Genomic DNA, 17576 nt, shown 5'->3' with positions numbered 1-17576 from the left:
GCTCTCACCCCCCTTCAAGGGTGCCAAAACCACTCTTGAACCACTTTTGGAGACAAGTGGCTGTTGTGAGCACCCAACACCCACGTGTGACCAAGCAGACAACGGAAGCAAGAGGCTTCCCCAGAAGGAAGTGTGAGGGGCTGGTGTCTGCCCCCATCGCTGCCGTTGTAACGGGGAGCTGCACAATTGCAGGAAGTGGAGCAGAGCCAGCGTAGTGCAACAGCCCCCACAGCCGGGAGCCACGGGGGGGCCCTGGGTTCTGGGGGGCTGCTAAATCAGGGCTGGGCCCTGGGTTTGGTTGTGGTCACTGGGTCCCCTAGGGAGGCACTAGCAGACCCTGAGCTCAGCCTGCGGAGCCCAGCACGGGGTTTGGGGACCTTCAGCGAGGCGATAGGTGCAGGCAGCACCACGTTTGCAACCCACCCTGGAAGCAAAAGGTGCTTCTGCAGGTGAACAAGATATAAAATTGAACATTGTGTCTCTGCACCAGGAGGAGAGACAGCCAAGGGGTGGCTCACCCACAGCCCCTGTCTCAGGACAGGCAGCAGCATGCTTTTAACAGGATCAAGTCACAGCTCTGCCCTGGCCAGGGCAGGCAGCCCACTGGCATCCCCAGAGAACCTCTGGGCCTTTTTCCCCAGGAGGTGCGTGCAGTGGCAAGAAGGTCTATGACCCCATCTTGATTTTCGGGGGTTTTTGTGCAATTCAGGGCTAGGGTGTGTCATTCCACTGATGTCACCTGGCATCCCTGGCCCAGCACTAATCAATACTATACCAGTCATCTAAAATAAGACATGGTGGTGTTACCAGTAAAGCAGGGAGCAGCCACTGGAGCTGGTGTTTGGCTGGGGGTGATGGGCTCAGCACTGTGCTCTGCAGCGGTCTGGCTTGCTTGGCCAAAGGTCAGGAGTGGAGACAGCTCAGACAGAGCGGGCAGGGAGCCAGGCAAACACAGTGGGATCCTCATCAAATGCAGCTGAACATGCTCCAGCTGCCAGATGCTGCGGGCACCAGCCAGCTCAGCCTTTCCACACAGAAAACTTGTGGCAGAGGCTGGGATATGACAGAGCCTAGAGCTGGTGCTGGTACCGCCCTGCAGACCTGTCTGCACTGGGAGCTTTAGGGTTGGTTGCTCCACGGTCTCAGCCCATGCTGGCCCAAGGCTGCTATTTTTCATGGCTTTCTGTGCTCTCATGCTGGTCCCACAGAAGGCGGCTCTGAGCCAGTGCAAGGAAGGAAGCCCAGCCTGGGCCTCACGCCTTGGGTTAAAGGGCAGTGATGATAAAAATGCCTGGAATGAGTCCTTCTGCCAAGGAGGCTCACACCTTGTTTCCATCAAGCAGAGGAGCAGGAGGTGCCTGGTATTTCTGCTACCCTCCTACCTCTCCTTGCTGCAGACTCTCCATGACATCTTTTTCCCTTGGATGCCACAGGCATCAGAGCACAGGCTGAGTGAGCACTGGCGCTGCTTGCATGCACGCACAACCCTGCACTCTGGTTAGCTTGGTGTTACAGCTTGACTTGGGGGTCAGTGTTATGGTCTGACTTAACAGTCAGTGTATGGTCCAGTTACAGCTTGCCCTCCCGGCTGTGTTCACTTTGTTATCCCCAAGGTCAGCCTGTCCTGCACTGATGTCCCCAGAGAAGTCTGTATCAGCAGCACAGGAGCATGCCGATAGACCAGAAATATGAGCCTTTCAGGGCAAAACATTCTGCTCAGTCCTTGGCAAGTCCCATATGGGTGTTGCCGAATGGAAACCCTCTCATTTTTTTGCTTAGTGACTCCTCAAGTGTTGGTGGTGCCATCTCTTTTCCAGAATAATGACACACTGAAAGTTACAAAATTATGAAATGAAATTTGCCTCCTATTGCCATGGAGGGCCTGGGCTGTATGGCCAGTACAAAACACTTCCTGGTTACAGCTTTAAAGGAATCAGGTTTTCCCTTTTTTTTTATAGGAATCAGGGGTTTCTTGGAGACATGGGAATTTCAGTCGGTAAAAGTAAAGCATCTCCTCCTTTTCGAGGGAAAACTAAAACCCCGGGTTAGGATCCATCCTATTTTATCCACTAGCACCAGCTGCTGGATATCAGTGGAAACAGAAAAACTAGCAGAAACCTGAGCGCCGGGTTAAAAATGCAACTGGGAACACAGCAATGGAGCCACTGCCTCACCCCAGCTCCGGCAACCGGGCACCTCAGCTCCGTGGCTGCTGAGCCCCCATGGGAGCTGGTTGTGTCAGGACCACTTTGGCAAGTTGTCCGAGGCAGAAAGCGGAGAGGTTGGGCTGGGATGCCTGAAAAGAAAACCAAGCAGTGCCAGATGCGTCCTTCCCCTCTTCATATTCCCTGGCCATGCAGGGTGCAGAAGGGGCTTGGCCAAAGTCCCCCTCGTGTGCGTTGCTCAGGGACGTGGCTGTGCTGAGGGCTTTCTCTGTGAACGGGCTGTGTGGGAGCTTTCCCCACCCGTGGGGCAGGAGGGCAGCTGGCAGCCAGCCACTGCAGTGCATCCGCTGGGGCTGGGAACGGGAAGCTGCTGGCTCTGCAAAAGCCATTTGTGGCCGCCCCGTGCATTTGGGCGCCCAAGAAACTTCCTTTGCTCTGCTCACACATGGAAGGCTCTGCCTGGAGCCTGCCCTGCCTGGAACCCTGGGATATGCTGCTCACAGCATCCCACCGAGGCTGTGCCTCATCCTGCTGCCTGGTTTGCCCCACACCCCTGGGGACATTTGGGAGGGAAGCCACGGGACAAGTCAGCCACAGCACAGCAACAGGTTTGCAGATGCAATGCTGCTGTACACTGCCAAGGAGGGGACACGGGCAGCCCCCATCCCCAGGGACCCTGCTGTCTTCAGTGGTGCTGCAGGAAGCTCCCGCAGGAGGGTGGCTGCAGGGCAAAACGAAGCCTGTGGGTTTGAGGCAGGACAGAAACGAGAGCCAAGCCCTGCATCCCCACAGAAACCCTTTATTTTGCACCTGGTGCCCAGCCTTCTCGCCAGACTGAACTTGCCTGGGAAAGCATGAACCTGTGGGCTGAGGGCTGCTGAGATGCAGCATGTCAGTGCGGGCAGAGCCTGGCCGGTGGAAGCACAGTCTTCTTGTCGTCCTGAGCCTCCTGGATTTCTCCGCTTGCTGTTATTTTATCCGGGTGAAAACGCTGGTGCCAATCCTGCAGAAAACCCCAGATCACTGTGGTTCACCCACCCAAGGTCACCTATGCTGTGGTGGAACGCACAGAGGGGAAACCCACGAGGTGACGCTGTGTTCCGCACTGGGTGCTGCGCGGGATGCCCCAGGCTCCGACACCCTCTAGTGGAGGCTGCACCAGGTGTGGGCATCGTGTCCTGCTCTCTCCCTGCTGGGAAGAGTGCAGGGGGAGTCCTGGGAGGGTTCGGCTGGGGCCAGACCCCATCCTCAGGTCACCCAGCCTGGGGCACATCACAAAGATGCTTCTCAGCCCCTGTTCATCACTGGTAACAAACATATTTCACCCTCCTGGCCCTGCCATGCCTCATTCCATGGGATTTCTCCCTTCTACAGCCTGGGGTGTAGGAAAGCTTGACACGGAGTGGCTGGGAGCCACTGCTCACCGGGTGGCTTTCCAGTCCTCGGCAGGGTTGTCAGCTGCCTCTCGCAGGAGCCACAGGGCATGGAGGGTCTCCTCCCCGTTGGTGCCCACGTAGCACTGGCCCAGGAAGACAGTTGTCTGTGCTGGATCTGAGTCTGGAAGGAACCGAGGTGTCACGAATCAGGGTGGAGAGGCATGATGCCTGCATCCCGCTGGCATCCCTGCCGCAGGCTGATGGCCCCCTCCTGCCTACCTTGGAGCTGCCAGTGCACAGTGAAGGAGAAGATGGGCTGCGAGATCTGCCCTGTGTCCTGCTGGGACCCCTTCAGTGGTGAGGTGAGGATTTCGGAGTTGTCAGCAACAGGCCCCGGCAAGTAGGAACCAGAGAAGCTGCCATCCTTGCTGAGGACGGACACAACCATCCGGCAGCCACTGTCACTCCGCCATGACCCAGACAGAAGGCACTGCAAGGCCAACGCTGTGGCTTGGGGTGCTCTGCCAGGCAGAGGGGACATCCTGCTCCCATCCCACCACCCTGGCTCTACCTGGGGATGCCTGCAGCGGTGATGGATGTGCCACAGATCCTGTGTGAAGCTGGTGCCACCTTGGCACAAGCATTACACCTGTGGCACTGATTGCCTTCAGCCCAGCTGCTGCTCTGGGCTGTAGCTGGTGACACCCAGGGGAGAGTGGGTCCTCCCCATGCTAAAGCAGAGGGTGCACGCTTGGTGGGAAAGCAGGGTTTCTCTGGGGCATGGCTCTGTTTGCCTGTCTCTGGATGGATTCCCACAGCGAGGAAGATCATTGCAGGAGCAGTCCCTCCCTCCCAGCCTCTTCACAGCTTCCCTCAGCACTGCATAGCACTGGTCCCATCAGCTGGTCCAGGCGCCCTGCTGAGCACCGCAGCCTCAGCAGCGGCCTTTCGGGTCTAGCAGGGTGCCAGTGCCACGTCCCCATTGTCACCCACCCCCATACCTTCCTCTCCGCAGGGGTGACACACATCACCAGGGCCAGGGCGAGGACCAGGGTGAGGGCACTGCTCCCCATGGCTGTGGGGCTGCGCAGCACCCAGCACGGCTCGCTCCCGGCCCTGTGCCCTGGCCCCCTTTATAGGGCTGTAACCGGAGCCCCACAGGCACCCAGCTGGCAGCAGCAGCAACGGAGTCGGTGGCCTGGTGGCAGGGTGCCCAGGACAGGCGAGGTGAGGAGGTCTCTGTGACCTGGGCAGTGCCGGAGGAACGCGGGGCCGAGCACGGCTGTGCAGAGGGGTGGAAGCGCAGGCTTTTTTAAAAGCCCTTATAGCAGCCTGGAAAGCATTAACTGCTTTCCTTTTGAATCCACCTCCTGTGCATGCAAGGCTGGAATTTATTACCTGTTTAAATGTTTAATCATATCCTGCTTTGCTGATGCCACTGCCTGACCAGGGTGTCACCCAGGTGGTGCCAGGAGGTTCCTGACAGAGGCAAGCTGCAGCGCTGCACCAGAGGGAAGGCTGGCCCTGCCTTCTTCTTTAGCAGGGACAACATTTTCCCAGCATCTTCTCGATGTCAGCTGCTGATTTTGCTGCTTTTGCTTTTACAAGAGTTAGAGGAAGGAGTAACCACAGAGGGGCACTGGAGTCCAAGTGGTTGTGTTTGCCAAACACACCCAACATGCTAACGAGCCTTGTACTTGCACCTCTTCCTCATATTTCCTGCACTTAGGGGCTTTGGATGTACAAAGCACAGCATGTACTGTCACAGCGTTCCTCAGCTGCTTCTCTGCTCCCTGAGCGCCTGGAGCAGGGATGGGGCTGTGTGCAACCGAAAATTAAGGTAGGATTCAGCTGCATAAACACATGCTGTTTCCGGGACAGCAGTGTTGGGTCACTGGATGGCAGCAGGGCTGAGATGTGTGTACTGGGGGTGGGGGAGTCCCACCCTGCCGTGGCACTGCTCAGCTCCCACCGTGAGTCCTAGCACACCCAGGGACCCCACTGCTGCTGCTGCTGCTGCTGCTCACCGCCTCTTCCTCCGGTCTGCATGGCCCCAGAGGCTGGGGTGAGTGGAGAGGCAACAACCCCTCTCCTGACACTTCATTTCCCCTTGTTGTCTTTTGAGTCCCAGACTCACAGGCTAATCATAGGGGTCTGATAAATACCCCCCGGGGCATCTCTTGCTCTTACTCTGGATGCCGTGCTCCATTTCAGCCTGACACCAGCCCCTGCCTTTCTGCATTGTTTGGCAGGGACAAGCCGCCCTGTTTGAGGTGCCAGGGAGGTAGCAGCCACCACTCCACATCACAGCACTGTGCACCCTCCTCACTGCAGCTGGGCCAGGCTCAATGAACTACATGGCTAGTGTGCTGGCATCCCCAGAGCTGGGTTATATTTGTAACAGTTCTGCAAGAGGCTTCATCTTCACCCATGGACCTGCCAAAAACTTTGTGGTGCAAGAGCTGACTAAGCTTGGCAGGTATCCACAGAGGCAAATAGAGTAGCCCTGCTGAAATGCAGTGGCAAAGAAGAATAAAATTCCTGGTTGTAACCCAGGAGGATGTGATGTGATGGGGTGGGATGGGATAGGATGGGGTGGGGTGGGATGGGATGGGATGGGGTACAAAGGGATATGATAGGATGGGGACTTTAACTGTTCACATTTTACTTTAGGTGCCATGCAGTGCAAGGGAAGTGTTTTACCAACGTCTCGCATCTACTGATGCTGTTAGCTTCATCAGACAACCTGCAGAGCACAGAGCCCTGGGACTGGAAAGGTATCTGGTGGGAGTGAATATGAAGGCACTGCAAGGAAGGTAGCTAGATTTGGGATGCTGATGCCACCTATGCCACCAGCAAGCAAGTGGGGAGTGATGGTGCAGGGTAGAAGACTGAGTTAGGCTGAGGTGAGAAATGGGCCCATGGAGCTGGATGGGCAGAATCAGGGAGGGATGCAGATGTCCCTGAGGAAGGGCCGTGGTGAGTCCTCACCTCTGCAGGGGTACCTATGGGGACTGAAGCTGCCTCAGGGAGCAAGGGCAGTTTTTTAGAAAAGAAGACCACAGCTGATGTGATTTTTAAATTTTATTTTTATGTGAGAGGCTGGTTTTTCTTGCCTTGTGGGGCCCAGGCTGCAGCTGGAGCAAGATGTCATTCGGTGGGCAAACACACGTCCTCACAGGGTGGGAAGAAGCTCTGCAGGAGCTTTCCTTTCGGAGTGCGTTTGCGTGTAAAGATGTTTCTGCCCACTCTGTAGGAAACAGAGAGTTCTTGTGGGACAACCTGCAGACATTGCCCACTGAATGTGTCAGTGCCAGCAGGTGACAGGGATGTCCCTAAATACCCCCCAACTTGTCTCAGGCAGCTGCTGGATGCTTCTGGCCAGGGCAAGCCCCTTGCCAGGAGACATTAGCATCCCCACTGCAAACCCATGCTGGGGTGTTCCCACAGGTGGACCCCTCACCCAGGGGGATGCTTGTCCTTAGGCGTTCTGAGGAGGGCCTCTCTGTGGGGCCACTGCCCCCCACATCCCCCTACTACCTTGTGGCTTTCCAGTCCTCCTCGAGGGACCCGACAGCTTCACGCAGCAGCCACATGGTGGTCAGCGTCTCCTTCCCACCTGTGTCCACGAAGCACTGCCCCGCGAAGGCGGTGGTGGCATCTGGGGGAAGCATTTGGTGGGCGGGTGGTGGGAATGGCACCCACACTCACTGGCTGCTTCCCTCTCCCTGGGGTCCTCCTGGCTGCAGCTGTGTTCATGCTCCAATGGCCGCATGCCCACCCAGCCCATGCCAGGAGGACCTGCCCATCCCCAGTGGCTCCCTCGAGTGAGACAGGCTCTGTGGCACCACATCCCCCATGCCTTCATGGGGTCCGGACCCACTGCAGTCACCTTGGGCTGCCCAGTTGGGATGGGTACAAAGACACTGAGCAAGGAGGGGCTGCCCTGTGCGAGCCCAGGATTGCCCATTAGCCCCAGACTGGGCAGGTGCCGCTGCCTCCCTCTGCTTAGCTGCACCAAAGCATCACCCAGCAGACCTCCCAGCGGAGGAAAAATCCTGCTGGTCGCCTGCGCAGCTCCCAGTGCCCCCAAAATGCCATCCCCAGTTGTCCCAGTACTTACTGGAGAACTTGTCCCAGCGCACAGTGAAGGCAAAGGTGGGCCAGCCCCCTTCGCTAGGCTGCTGCTGGGCACCCTTCAGGGGGGAGGCGCAGGCACAGCCACCAGCGAGGGTGACCCGTGTGAGGTATCTCCCCTGGAAGTCCCCGTTGTCCCTCAAGACTGAAATCTCCATCAGTGAGTCCTGCTCATTCCTCCACAGCCCGCTGAGCTGACACTGAAGGGACACAGCCATGAGCCCTCTGACCCCACACACAGTGCAGAGGGGACCCCATCCTCCCACTGCCCCACAGCTGAAGCCACAAGCCCTGCTGTGAGCACAATTGTGGGGCGAGGCTCTCCTTGTCCCCGGTTTGGGGAGATGCTCCCCCAGGTGCTGCAGGCTGCTGAGCGGGCAGTGCAACAAGAACAGCACATCCCAGCCCATCAGTGTGCGTGGTACACCCAGACGCAGACCCCATGGGAGGGGATGCCCTGCACACTGTTCCCTTCGGCATAGACCCTGTGGGAAGGGATGCCCCATGAATCATACCCCTGAGCCCAGGCTCCATGGGAGGGAATGACCTGTGCATGGTGCCCCTGTGGAAACAAAGCTTTGTGGAGGTGGTACCAGCTGGCTGGGGGTGACCCAGAGATATCCTGCCTGTTGCCTGGACCAGGTGCTTGGAAAGTTCTGCTTCTCCCAGCCTAAAATAGCATTTAAGAGAGAACCTCTGGCTGCCCACGCTGCCTCCCAGTGCCATATCTGCCACATCCCCATCATCACCTGTCCCCGTACCTTCCTCTCCGCAGGGGAGACACACATCACCAGGGCCAGGGCGAGGACCAGGGTGAGGGCACTGCTCCCCATGGCTGTGGGGCTGCGCAGCGCCCAGCACGGCTCGCTCCCGGCCCTGTGCCCTGGCCCCCTTTATAGGGCTGTAACCGGAGCCCCACAGGCACCCAGCTGGCAGCAGCAGCGGCGGAGTCGGTGGCCTGGTGGCAGGGTGCCCAGGACAGGCGAGGTGAGGAGGTCTCTGTGACCTGGGCAGTGCCGGAGGAACGCGGGGCTGAGCACGGCTGTGCAGAGGATGGCGGCACAGGGGTGATTTGCACATCCACTGTCCAAGAGGGTGGTGTGTCTGCCCACAGGAGCTCATCATCATGGCAGCCCCCTCCAGCATGACAAGCTTCTGCTGCTGTTTCTAAACTGTTTTTTCTCCTGACTGTGCTAGGCTTTCCCTGGGTCTGGGAGCTGTGGCTATCACTGCAGTGGGACCTCTGGGGCACCCTTGAATTAATCCCTCTTGTAAGTGAAGAAGAGCTTTTCTGGAAGATATATAGATATTAAAATTTACTTGTCTCCATGGGAGAGAATGCTCTGTGGATGGTGCCCCCGTGCACAGACCCCATGAGAGACAATGCCACATGCATGGTGCTTTGAGGCCAGGCAGGGTACAGCTCCACAAGAGAGCCTTCTCTGAGCCCTCCCAAGGAGTCCCTAATGGTACAAGGGACTGTACTGAAGATGTGGAGGTGGCTTGGTGTCCTCAGAGTGCCTGGCTTTTGCCCAGGGACACAGCACAGCCACCTCCTATAAGATATCTATCCAACCTGGTGAACATATCACTGCCAATGCTGCAGGGCACCTGGCTGTGTCCAGGTCAGGAGGGACCTCTCTGGCCTCTGCTCAGCACAGGGGATGAGCTTGTCTTTGAGAGTCCTTCAGAGGCACGTCTGCCCTGGCCTTGAAGACACCAGAAGGGCCATACTCCTCCTCCTTGGGGAGCAGGTTCTGGTGATGCTCATGTGCAAATTGCACTTCATTTTTAATTAAAAAATTACAGTAGCTGCCTTCGACTCCCATCGCAGGGACTTGCTCCAAAAGCCCTTGGGGTCCTGGCACCACTCTCCCTTTCTTGCCGCCAAGCTGGTTCCCAGCACCAGCATCCACCCTCAGGGCTCGGTGCTTCCTTGGGGTCTCCATACTGCAACCCATGGGTGCAGCCTTAGCACAGAACAGGAATGGAAAAGTGTCCCGCAGCCCTGCTCAGCCTGGGGCTCACCTGGTGGCTTTCCAGTCATCCTTGAAGCTGTCAGCCTCACCTTCCATGATCCACGTGGTCCTCAGTATTTCCTTCGTGTCATCGTCCATGAAGCACCGGTCTGTAGAGGGATTTTTAAAGGATTGAGGGCATATGTTACCATCGTCCAGGTTGGACAACCCAGGCCTGTTATTTGAAGCTGCAGAGCAACTTTAAATTGTCCTTGGAACAAGCAGGGTGAGACAGAAAACAAGCTAAGCCCAAAGAAGAAGCCAGGTGCAGAGCAAGTCCTGGGAACCCCGAAACCAACACACTCTGCTCGGCACACTCCGATCCGGCGCCTGCAGCATGCTCACCGATCAGCGACACGGACGCCCGCGTGACCAGAGACTTTTATCCAATCACCTGGGTGTAGAGCCGTGTGAGCGGTCAGTTTAAGTTATAAATATGATCTGTTTGTTTAATAAAGTGAGCACGGCATGTAGCCTTATCGGTGTGATTGTCGTGACTTGGCCAACTCTCCACGGGGGACCCTCTTCGCTGGTCCATGGAGACAGTGGTGGAGTTTGCAGCCCATGAAGGGGTGGGAGGTGGGAGAGGGCACTGGTGGGATGGGGCTTTTCTTCTTAGGCAGACAGCTTGCTAGTTTATGAGTGGGAAAGGCTGTTTGCAGGTGGGTGATGTTTCCCTCCCCTAGTACTGGGTGCACGTCACTGGAAAGGTGTGGGATACACGGGACATGGGGGAATGAGCCCAACTGAGCCTGCGTCTAGCTCTGCCCCACCTCATTCCGGGCAGGACCTGCTGGGACAAGATCCAAAGATGGAGAACAGGAGGCTGCATCAGCCATGCAGCTCTGGTGTTGGGGCTGAGGGAGCACCGGTGACACCACAGGAGGGCAGGGAACCATCAAGGACACCACAAGAAGGGCTGGGAAGCCCTGAGGACACTGTGGAGATGGGGAACCATTTGGGTCACCACAGGGGAAGGGAGGGGATCATCCAGGATACTGCAATGAAGAGCAGAAGAACATCAGGAACACCACAGAGTGGGCAGGGGAGGTCTGAGGACACCACAGGGAAGCTGGGAAAGAAGCACCTGAAAAGCTCCAGTTTATGGTGAAGCCAAAGGGACACAGCACAGAAGAAACCAGAGCTGGCTCTTCTGGTTTGAGCGGTGCTGGGACCCCTGCAGCGGTGACACCTGGATCTCATTTGTGGTGGCTGTCACAGCTGTGTGGTAGGAGCCGCTGAAGTCACCTCTTCCATTCATGGCCAGGATGGTCATGATGGAGCCCAGGTCGCTGATCCAGTGCCCGGTCTCAGCACCAGTGCTGCAGCACAGCCTGGGTGTGTGCAGGATGGCAGGAGCGGGCACCCCCAGGACCTGTGGTGGTGAAGGTGGGCAAGCCACAGGTCCCCCGTTCACCCAGGGCTATGTACTGCCAAATGTGATGAGCTTGGCCATGTGCTGGGGAGGCAGGTTGCATCTGGGAAGCTGCCTTGGCTCCCAGCCAGCGCCAGGAGAGGCTGGGGACTTGGCCAAGGCACTCCTCCATCCTCAGGCTGCAGCCAGACATGAACCAAGGAGAGAAACAGAGGAGCAGAGGAGGGTGTGTGGTCCCTACCAAGGGGTTGGCACAACCACATGAACACAGTGGAGGGCCAAGAGCTATTAGACTTCATTTATAAGTCAAGTTAAAGGCTTGAAAATCAAATTTATTCTTTTGTCATCACTGCAGCATGGCTGCATACCAGGTTTGCCTGTGCACACACCCAAACTGGCCAGCCATGGAGTCCCTGAGTGATCTGGGAACTCCGCAGCTCCATCTGTTTAGGTGGGACAACAGCTGGGCTGAAAGAGATGTTGGGCACTAGGATGTTCAGTGTTGAGACATAGAACAGTCCCCGCAGAAATGGAAGAGTAAAACATTCTCCCACATGTAGGTAAGACATGTAAGTGCTGGAGAAGGGGTCTCCTCCATTCTAACAGTGACCAATTGTTTGAGGCATTTGGTCCCCTAGGTGAGCATTATCCCATGCCAAGATCCCAACAAATCAGGTTTTTTAACCAATATATTATGTGTGAGCACCTGTGCAACACAGACGCAGCAGCAGCTATATGGTGTGCATGATTGCAAGGTGCCTCCTGCCTCCTCCAGCTCCCCATGCCCCTGAAGGCACGCACTGTGCATGAATGAGCATGACCAAGCCTTGCCACGCAGCAGCAACAGCTGTTTTTCCTCCAAGTGGGAGGTCTGCAGTGAGGCTGAAGGGGACCCACTGCTCACCTTTGCCTTGCTGATGAGCCTGAGCTGGAAGGAGTCAATAGTGCTGCATTTGTGGCTCAGAGAGGCAGCGCAGACACGAGCAGTGTGCAAACCACTGCGATCAGGTCTTGGAGCTGGGTAAAACCCAGTGCTGATGAATGCTCAACACGCACAGGGGCGCATCCTCAGCCACAGCCTCCCCCAGATGCCTGCAGGCACCCTGGCACACCATGTACTATCACCTGCTACTCCAAAACCATGATACTGGCTGCATCACAGCCTTGCTGAGTGCCCTTGTGCAGGGATTAGCCTTGCAAACAGCTCTGTCAGCCCACGCCTATTGCATTTCTCACTGGCACCAGGGCTACCTAGAGGAGGTTGCAGACTTCTCAAACCATGGTTAGCACTGCTGCCTTGCTGGAGCACCTTAAGGATGACTGTACAGCCTCCTGGGAGCCCTGCCCTGGAGAAATGTTGACATGAAGGCAATAATAAAATCAGGAGGATGCAGGCAGTAAGGTTGCAGGCTTAGCGGGGTGCCCCACTGCTGAGCTGGACACACTTCAGGGTAAGAGCAGAGTCTTGTGGTCCCTCTGTCACCCTCTTTCCTAATTCTTAGGTTCCTGTAAAGCGGATAAAAGCCTGCACAGACCAAATGACACCATAGCAGGGGGGTGGTATAAAAGCATTCTGCTCAGAAAGGCTGTAAGAGAATCAAAAAAGCTGGAGAAATTCAAGGGAGGCACCAACAAGGAAATGGCAACATCAGTCCAGAAGCAGAAGATGGACCCAAGGGAGAAAAAAGTGAAAAGCAAACCACATGCAAGTCTGCAACAAGGTGGGCTGAGGCAGAGCAGGTGGAAAACTTGCTAAAGCCATGAATGCTGTTAGCATGAGATTTGCTAAACCGGGTGAGCCACAGAAGGTAGCAGCCCCACCAGCCGACTCCTGCCTTTATCCTGCTCACATCCCAGGCAGGGCACCAGTGCAGGGCGTGCAGCACCATCTGGGGTTATTTGGGGACTGAACCCCTTGAGGACCAAGTTTCAGATTCAGACCCTGTCACATCATGGATGTGAGTCTGATGCGTGGCCAGGGGACAAAAAAGCTCACCTGTTGAGTCATGAGCTTTCTAAACTCCTTCTCAGAGGGGAATCTAAGTGTGGATAGATCTAATCCTAGTCTCAGACTTGGTCAACAGTGTAGGTCTAAAGGGTTACATGTACAACCACTTATCAGTGTCAACTTATCACTTATCAGTGATAAGGGCACTTATCAGAGCCCTTTCAAGGCCTTTCACTGAAACAGTTTCACAAGGTTGAAAAGATAGATGATCTGTTATGGTGACAGACAAATTCAGAATTGCCTTTGATAAATGCACTTACTGCAAAAGTTGAACTCGGGTTGAGAGTTCAGTGCTTGTGTTAACAATACTTTCCTGGGTAACATCCAACATAGTCAGAGGCACAAGTTTTGCCAAAGAGGCATCCCTGCCTGGGGGGAAGAAATCCAGGCTCATCGACCTGTCCAGTAGTTGGAGTTCTCGTCCTCAAAACAGAGGATTCTAAATGCCAGATTGATACTCATGGTGAGGTGGGACTGAGTTAATCATTGCACGCTGACTGGCTCTCAGCAAGGATTGTCAGTTCTGGAAAACCAGTGGAGCCCGGTGGTTCAGCACAGAGTTGGGGATTTAGTACAGATATACAGGTGTTTGTCTTTACTGAAGCAACTCAAGACTGTGAACACGCCTCCTCACCCCAGACATCGCTCAGTGGATTTGAGTGTTAGGCAGCACCTGTCACTTTTGGTTTTGTGCATAAACATGTTCATCAAGTCAAGCCACACTACTCCCTGCATACTCACAGGAACTTCTGTACAACAGCTGTGGTGTCCCACAGACTCAAGTTGGATTTCCTGGAAATCATTTGGTTTGGCTGAGTGGTGTGACTGAGGCAGCACCATCCCTGCTCATCACAGTAAGTCATAAAGCCAGAATTGCAGAGGGTTGGGCTGGAATTGCAGGACATCTGATTTCCAGTAAATCACACACATTTCCCTAAGAAGAGTTTTGGGGCAGGATGTGCTGCAGCTACCAGTGCTGTCCTGCCAGTATGGAGCAGCCCTGGCTGCTTGCCAGGAATACGGACACAGCCGAGACTCTGCATCTGCCTGCCTTGGAGCTGGGGAGGTTTTTTGGGTACAGAAGGGCTCCCCAGCTTACCCTCCATCACATTGTGCAGCATTGAGCAGGGAAGAGCCAGTGCTGGCCCATGCTTGGTGTCAGAGGGTCACTTTGGGGACACACCATCCCATTTGGGCTGGAAAAGATGCTTTCCAGGGGCCAGACTCTTCCTGGAATAACGGGGTTAGAGCTTCAGCCCGTACCCACTGCAGTGCTTTACCCAGCTTCCCCAGGACATATCCACAGACTGCACAAGGTTGGGTTTAGAGGCAAAAAAAAGAATTTTATTTGGGTTTTGGGGACATCATTCAGAGCTGATAACAATCCCAAATGCTGATTAACACTGATGTTACTAAGTGATTTCCTGGTCTCCCAAGCCCAGCTGACTGGAGGTGGTTCTCTCTTCTCCTTTCAGCCCACCCGAGTGAAGGTGTTGTATCCAGTCCTGCAGGGAAGCAGAAGCCCCTTAGTGTCCAGCCAGCAGAGGGGCAGGATCCCAGTCAGGCTGGGTTTCCCTTGGCTCACCTGGTGGCTTTCCAGTTGCTGGGCAGGGAGTCGACCTTCTCCCGCAGCAGCCAGGAGGTCTGCAGGAGCTCTTCTCTACCATCTACAGCAAAGCACTGGCCCACAAAGACAGCTGTGGAGTCTGGGGGACCAGTAACTTAGCATCACAGTGGGACCCCAGCTGCTTTGGGGGCTTCAAAAGCACCAGTGTGTTTATTGTTCACAGAGCCCGTGTGGATCCCAAAGTTTGCAGGGAAATGCTCTGTGGCAGGGATGCTACCAAAGCAACTCTCAATGTTGCCTAGCCCGATCAGTGTTTCAGGAGGTATCCTGCTGTCTGCAGAAACCATCCAGAGTGGGGAGAGATCAGGGAAGGACAGACTGGGGACAGGAGAGGGCACAGAGGGACTGGGGTGGGTGCTGGGACCTGCCTGAGCTCCCCTCCCCGTTCCAGAACCCTATCCAGGCACAGCAGCTACCAACCAGAAAACTTCTTCCAGTTGACAGTGAAGCCAAAGGTGCACTGCCCGTCCTCATCCAAGTGCTGGGAGCCAACAAGGGGGGACGGCTTGATGGGTTTCTGGGTGTTCGACACAGCAGTGTAGTACTCGCCGGAGAAGTTGCCCTGGTTGTCAACTGTGGACACATGCATCTTGGAGCCTAGGTCATTCTCCCACCAGCCGGTCAGGTTGCACTGCCAGGGGACAATCAGATGTGTCCCTGGGGGTTGCCTGCACACAGGCACTGCACTGCCCTGCAGGCTGAGCCCCCTGCTCACACCCCTTCTAATGACCACAGTGCTGGGACCCACCTTGCCATTCTTTGCGGGGTGTTTCTGCTTACGGCCCAGCCACCAGCTGGTGTCTGTTGCCTTTTCCTCATTCACATCAACCTTTCCCTCCTTGGGGATCTCAGCTGCCTGGCAGAGAAGCTTGGAAAAGAAGGAAAATAGGGGCAAGCTGTAGGTGATGGCAAGCAAAGTGTCTCTGGAGCCCCACAAGTGTTCACACACTCAGTTTTAAGAGACATGGTTTATAAAGTTGCTGCCATCTCAGCCATGGCAGGGGGGCCAAAAGCTGGAGTAAGCTGAGCAGAAGGGGAGAGGTGAAGAGCTAAAGGCAGGAGCCCCAGGCAGGCAGTAATACAGGCAGGACCCCTGCTCCAGCGCTGCCAGGTGAACCGTGCAACACCAGGACATGCCTGCCCATGCCTGTGGGGATGTGTGCTGCGCTTGGCACCACTGTGTGGCACGAGTGGGGAGCCCACGGGGATGGGCAGGGCCCTCAGGTTCATGGTGAGCTCCTGCACAGCCAAGGAGGTGGCACAGCCAGAGCCCTGGAGCATCCCACCTGCAAGGCTCTGGCTCCAGCTCCAAGCACTGCCTGTCCCCTCCCACGCTGCACCTCCCCCGGCAGGGGCAAGCCACCCCCCTGGGGCAGGGTTCGAGGTTATCCCTGCCCCAATACCCCTGCATGTCCCTGGGGATAGGGGTCCCCATACGCGCCCCTGCACCAGGGAAGAGATCCCCATGCACATCCCTGCCGGGGCACACACAACCCCGGAGCATCCCCGCCCCCCCGCCGACCACCCCCCTCGGCAGGAGCTCCCACCAGTGTACCCCCGGAGCAAGGTGTCTTCATGCTGTCGGGGATTCCTCCCGCGGGTGCGCCTCCCGAGCGTGCCCCTCCCCGGACCCCGGGACCCCCACGCATGCCCATGCCGATTCCCCCGGGAAGCGAGTGTCCCACGCGTGTCCCCCCGCAGGAGCCCCCACGCACGGCCCCGCTGTCACCTGCTGCCCCGCCGCGGCCGCGGCCAGGGCCGCCCCGACGGGCAGGGCGAGGGTGCGGAGAGCGCGGCGGCGCATCGGGCTGCGGCGGTGAAACCGAATGTGGCCCCGGCAGGGGCTCCTTTATAGCCCGGCCCGGCCCCGCCGCTGCCTCCTGGAAACTCCTGGGCGGCACCGGCGAGAGAGACCGGCAGCGGGGCGAGGACGGGGAGGGGGATGGTGATGGGGAAGGGGCGAGGACGGGGAGGGGGATGGTGATGGGGAAGGGGCGAGGACAGGGAGGGGGATGGAGATGGGGAAGGAGGGAGGACGGGGAGGGGGATGGAGATGGGGAAGGGGGGAGGATGGGGAGGGGGATGGAGATGGGGAAGGGGGGAGGATGGGGAAGGGGCAAGGACAGGGAGGGGGATGGAGATGGGGAAGGGGGGAGGACGGGGAGGGGGATGGAGGTGGGGAAGCGGGGAGAACGGGGAGAGGGATGGAGACGGGGAAGGTGCAAGGACAGGGAGGGGGATGGAGATGGGGAAGGGGGGACGATGGGGAGGGAGGTAGACATGGGGGTGAGGTTGCAGATAGGGTAGGGGAATGGGAACTTGGAGATGTGGACAGGCATGGGCATGGGGATGGGAACTGGAACGGGGATGGAGACAGGGACAAGGATGTAGGAGGGGTTTGCCTGGGGCTGACCACTGACATGGCTCATCCTGAGGGTCCCTGCCCCATGTCTGTTGGCTGAGGGCTGTGCCTGGGCTTTACTCCTGCCCTGCAGGAGCCCCTGCACCACAAACCACACCCCGGTCATTGCAGGGTATGGCCAGAAGGATGAGGAGTCATGAGGGCAGGGCACAGGTATAGGTGCAGGGATGGGTGGTGATCTGCAGTGGCTTTAGGGATCTGGCAGATGAAGGAAATGAACCTGCCCCAACAGCCACCGGAAAACCCCAGGGCCCTGCAGGTGGGAGGTGGGCAGCCGTGGTCAGATGTACCAGATGAGATCAAAAAGCCAGTGAACATCGGGCCAGGATCGGGCCGGGATGGGCACTTGCAGCAGGGCAGCAGGACAGGTGCTGAAGCACCAAAGACAGGACATGGGAAGTGGGGTGGGGTGGAGGAAGTTTGGGGCAGCTGAGAATCATGGTTTAGG

General features: G+C 57.0%; 3 protein-coding genes across 3 annotated transcripts; all 3 read right to left on the bottom strand.

The window, feature by feature from the left end:
- Positions 1 to 3029: 3029 nt before the first annotated feature.
- Positions 3030 to 4661, bottom strand: LOC308056499 (avidin-like). The gene is made up of 4 exons (XM_080371992.1): positions 4543 to 4661; positions 3821 to 4031; positions 3590 to 3722; positions 3030 to 3168 (listed from the first exon to the last, which is right to left on the bottom strand). The coding sequence occupies exons 1-4, from the start codon at positions 4612 to 4614 to the stop codon at positions 3135 to 3137; spliced, it is 450 nt and encodes a 149-aa protein (XP_080228118.1). The 5' UTR covers positions 4615 to 4661; the 3' UTR covers positions 3030 to 3134.
- A 1994-nt stretch (positions 4662 to 6655) lies between these two features.
- LOC308056497 (avidin-like) lies at positions 6656 to 13194 on the bottom strand. The gene is made up of 4 exons (XM_080371990.1): positions 8440 to 13194; positions 7665 to 7878; positions 7082 to 7202; positions 6656 to 6791 (listed from the first exon to the last, which is right to left on the bottom strand). Exons 1-4 carry the CDS (start codon positions 8509 to 8511, stop codon positions 6692 to 6694), a joined length of 507 nt encoding a protein of 168 aa, XP_080228116.1. The 5' UTR covers positions 8512 to 13194; the 3' UTR covers positions 6656 to 6691.
- A 39-nt stretch (positions 13195 to 13233) lies between these two features.
- LOC308056885 (avidin-like) lies at positions 13234 to 16652 on the bottom strand. The gene is made up of 5 exons (XM_080372792.1): positions 16436 to 16652; positions 15455 to 15574; positions 15127 to 15337; positions 14665 to 14785; positions 13234 to 14584 (listed from the first exon to the last, which is right to left on the bottom strand). The coding sequence occupies exons 1-5, from the start codon at positions 16508 to 16510 to the stop codon at positions 14551 to 14553; spliced, it is 561 nt and encodes a 186-aa protein (XP_080228918.1). The 5' UTR covers positions 16511 to 16652; the 3' UTR covers positions 13234 to 14550.
- Between the last annotated feature and the right edge of the window lie 924 nt (positions 16653 to 17576).

This window comes from Falco punctatus (assembly GCF_963210335.1).
Source record: "Falco punctatus genome assembly, chromosome: Z".
Lineage (NCBI taxonomy): Eukaryota > Metazoa > Chordata > Aves > Falconiformes > Falconidae > Falco > Falco punctatus.
Note: the sequence above shows the minus strand (reverse complement) of the source record. Positions and strands in the feature narration are given on the sequence as shown.

Excerpts from the sequence above, each read along its gene's own strand:
- LOC308056499 (XM_080371992.1), bottom strand. The coding sequence starts at position 4,614 with ATGGGGAGCAGTGCCCTCACCCTGGTCCTCGCCCTGGCCCTGGTGATG. Across the intron at positions 4,032-4,542 it reads TCACCCCTGCGGAGAGGAAG|TGCCTTCTGTCTGGGTCATG; the intron begins GTATGGGGGTGG and ends TTGGCCTTGCAG. Across the intron at positions 3,723-3,820 it reads TGTGCACTGGCAGCTCCAAG|ACTCAGATCCAGCACAGACA; the intron begins GTAGGCAGGAGG and ends GGTTCCTTCCAG.
- LOC308056497 (XM_080371990.1), bottom strand. The coding sequence starts at position 8,511 with ATGGGGAGCAGTGCCCTCACCCTGGTCCTCGCCCTGGCCCTGGTGATG. Across the intron at positions 7,879-8,439 it reads TCTCCCCTGCGGAGAGGAAG|TGTCAGCTCAGCGGGCTGTG; the intron begins GTACGGGGACAG and ends GTGTCCCTTCAG. Across the intron at positions 7,203-7,664 it reads GCGCTGGGACAAGTTCTCCA|ATGCCACCACCGCCTTCGCG; the intron begins GTAAGTACTGGG and ends TGCTTCCCCCAG.
- LOC308056885 (XM_080372792.1), bottom strand. The coding sequence starts at position 16,510 with ATGCGCCGCCGCGCTCTCCGCACCCTCGCCCTGCCCGTCGGGGCGGCC. Across the intron at positions 15,338-15,454 it reads ACCCCGCAAAGAATGGCAAG|TGCAACCTGACCGGCTGGTG; the intron begins GTGGGTCCCAGC and ends GTCCCCTGGCAG. Across the intron at positions 14,786-15,126 it reads CAACTGGAAGAAGTTTTCTG|ACTCCACAGCTGTCTTTGTG; the intron begins GTTGGTAGCTGC and ends CTGGTCCCCCAG.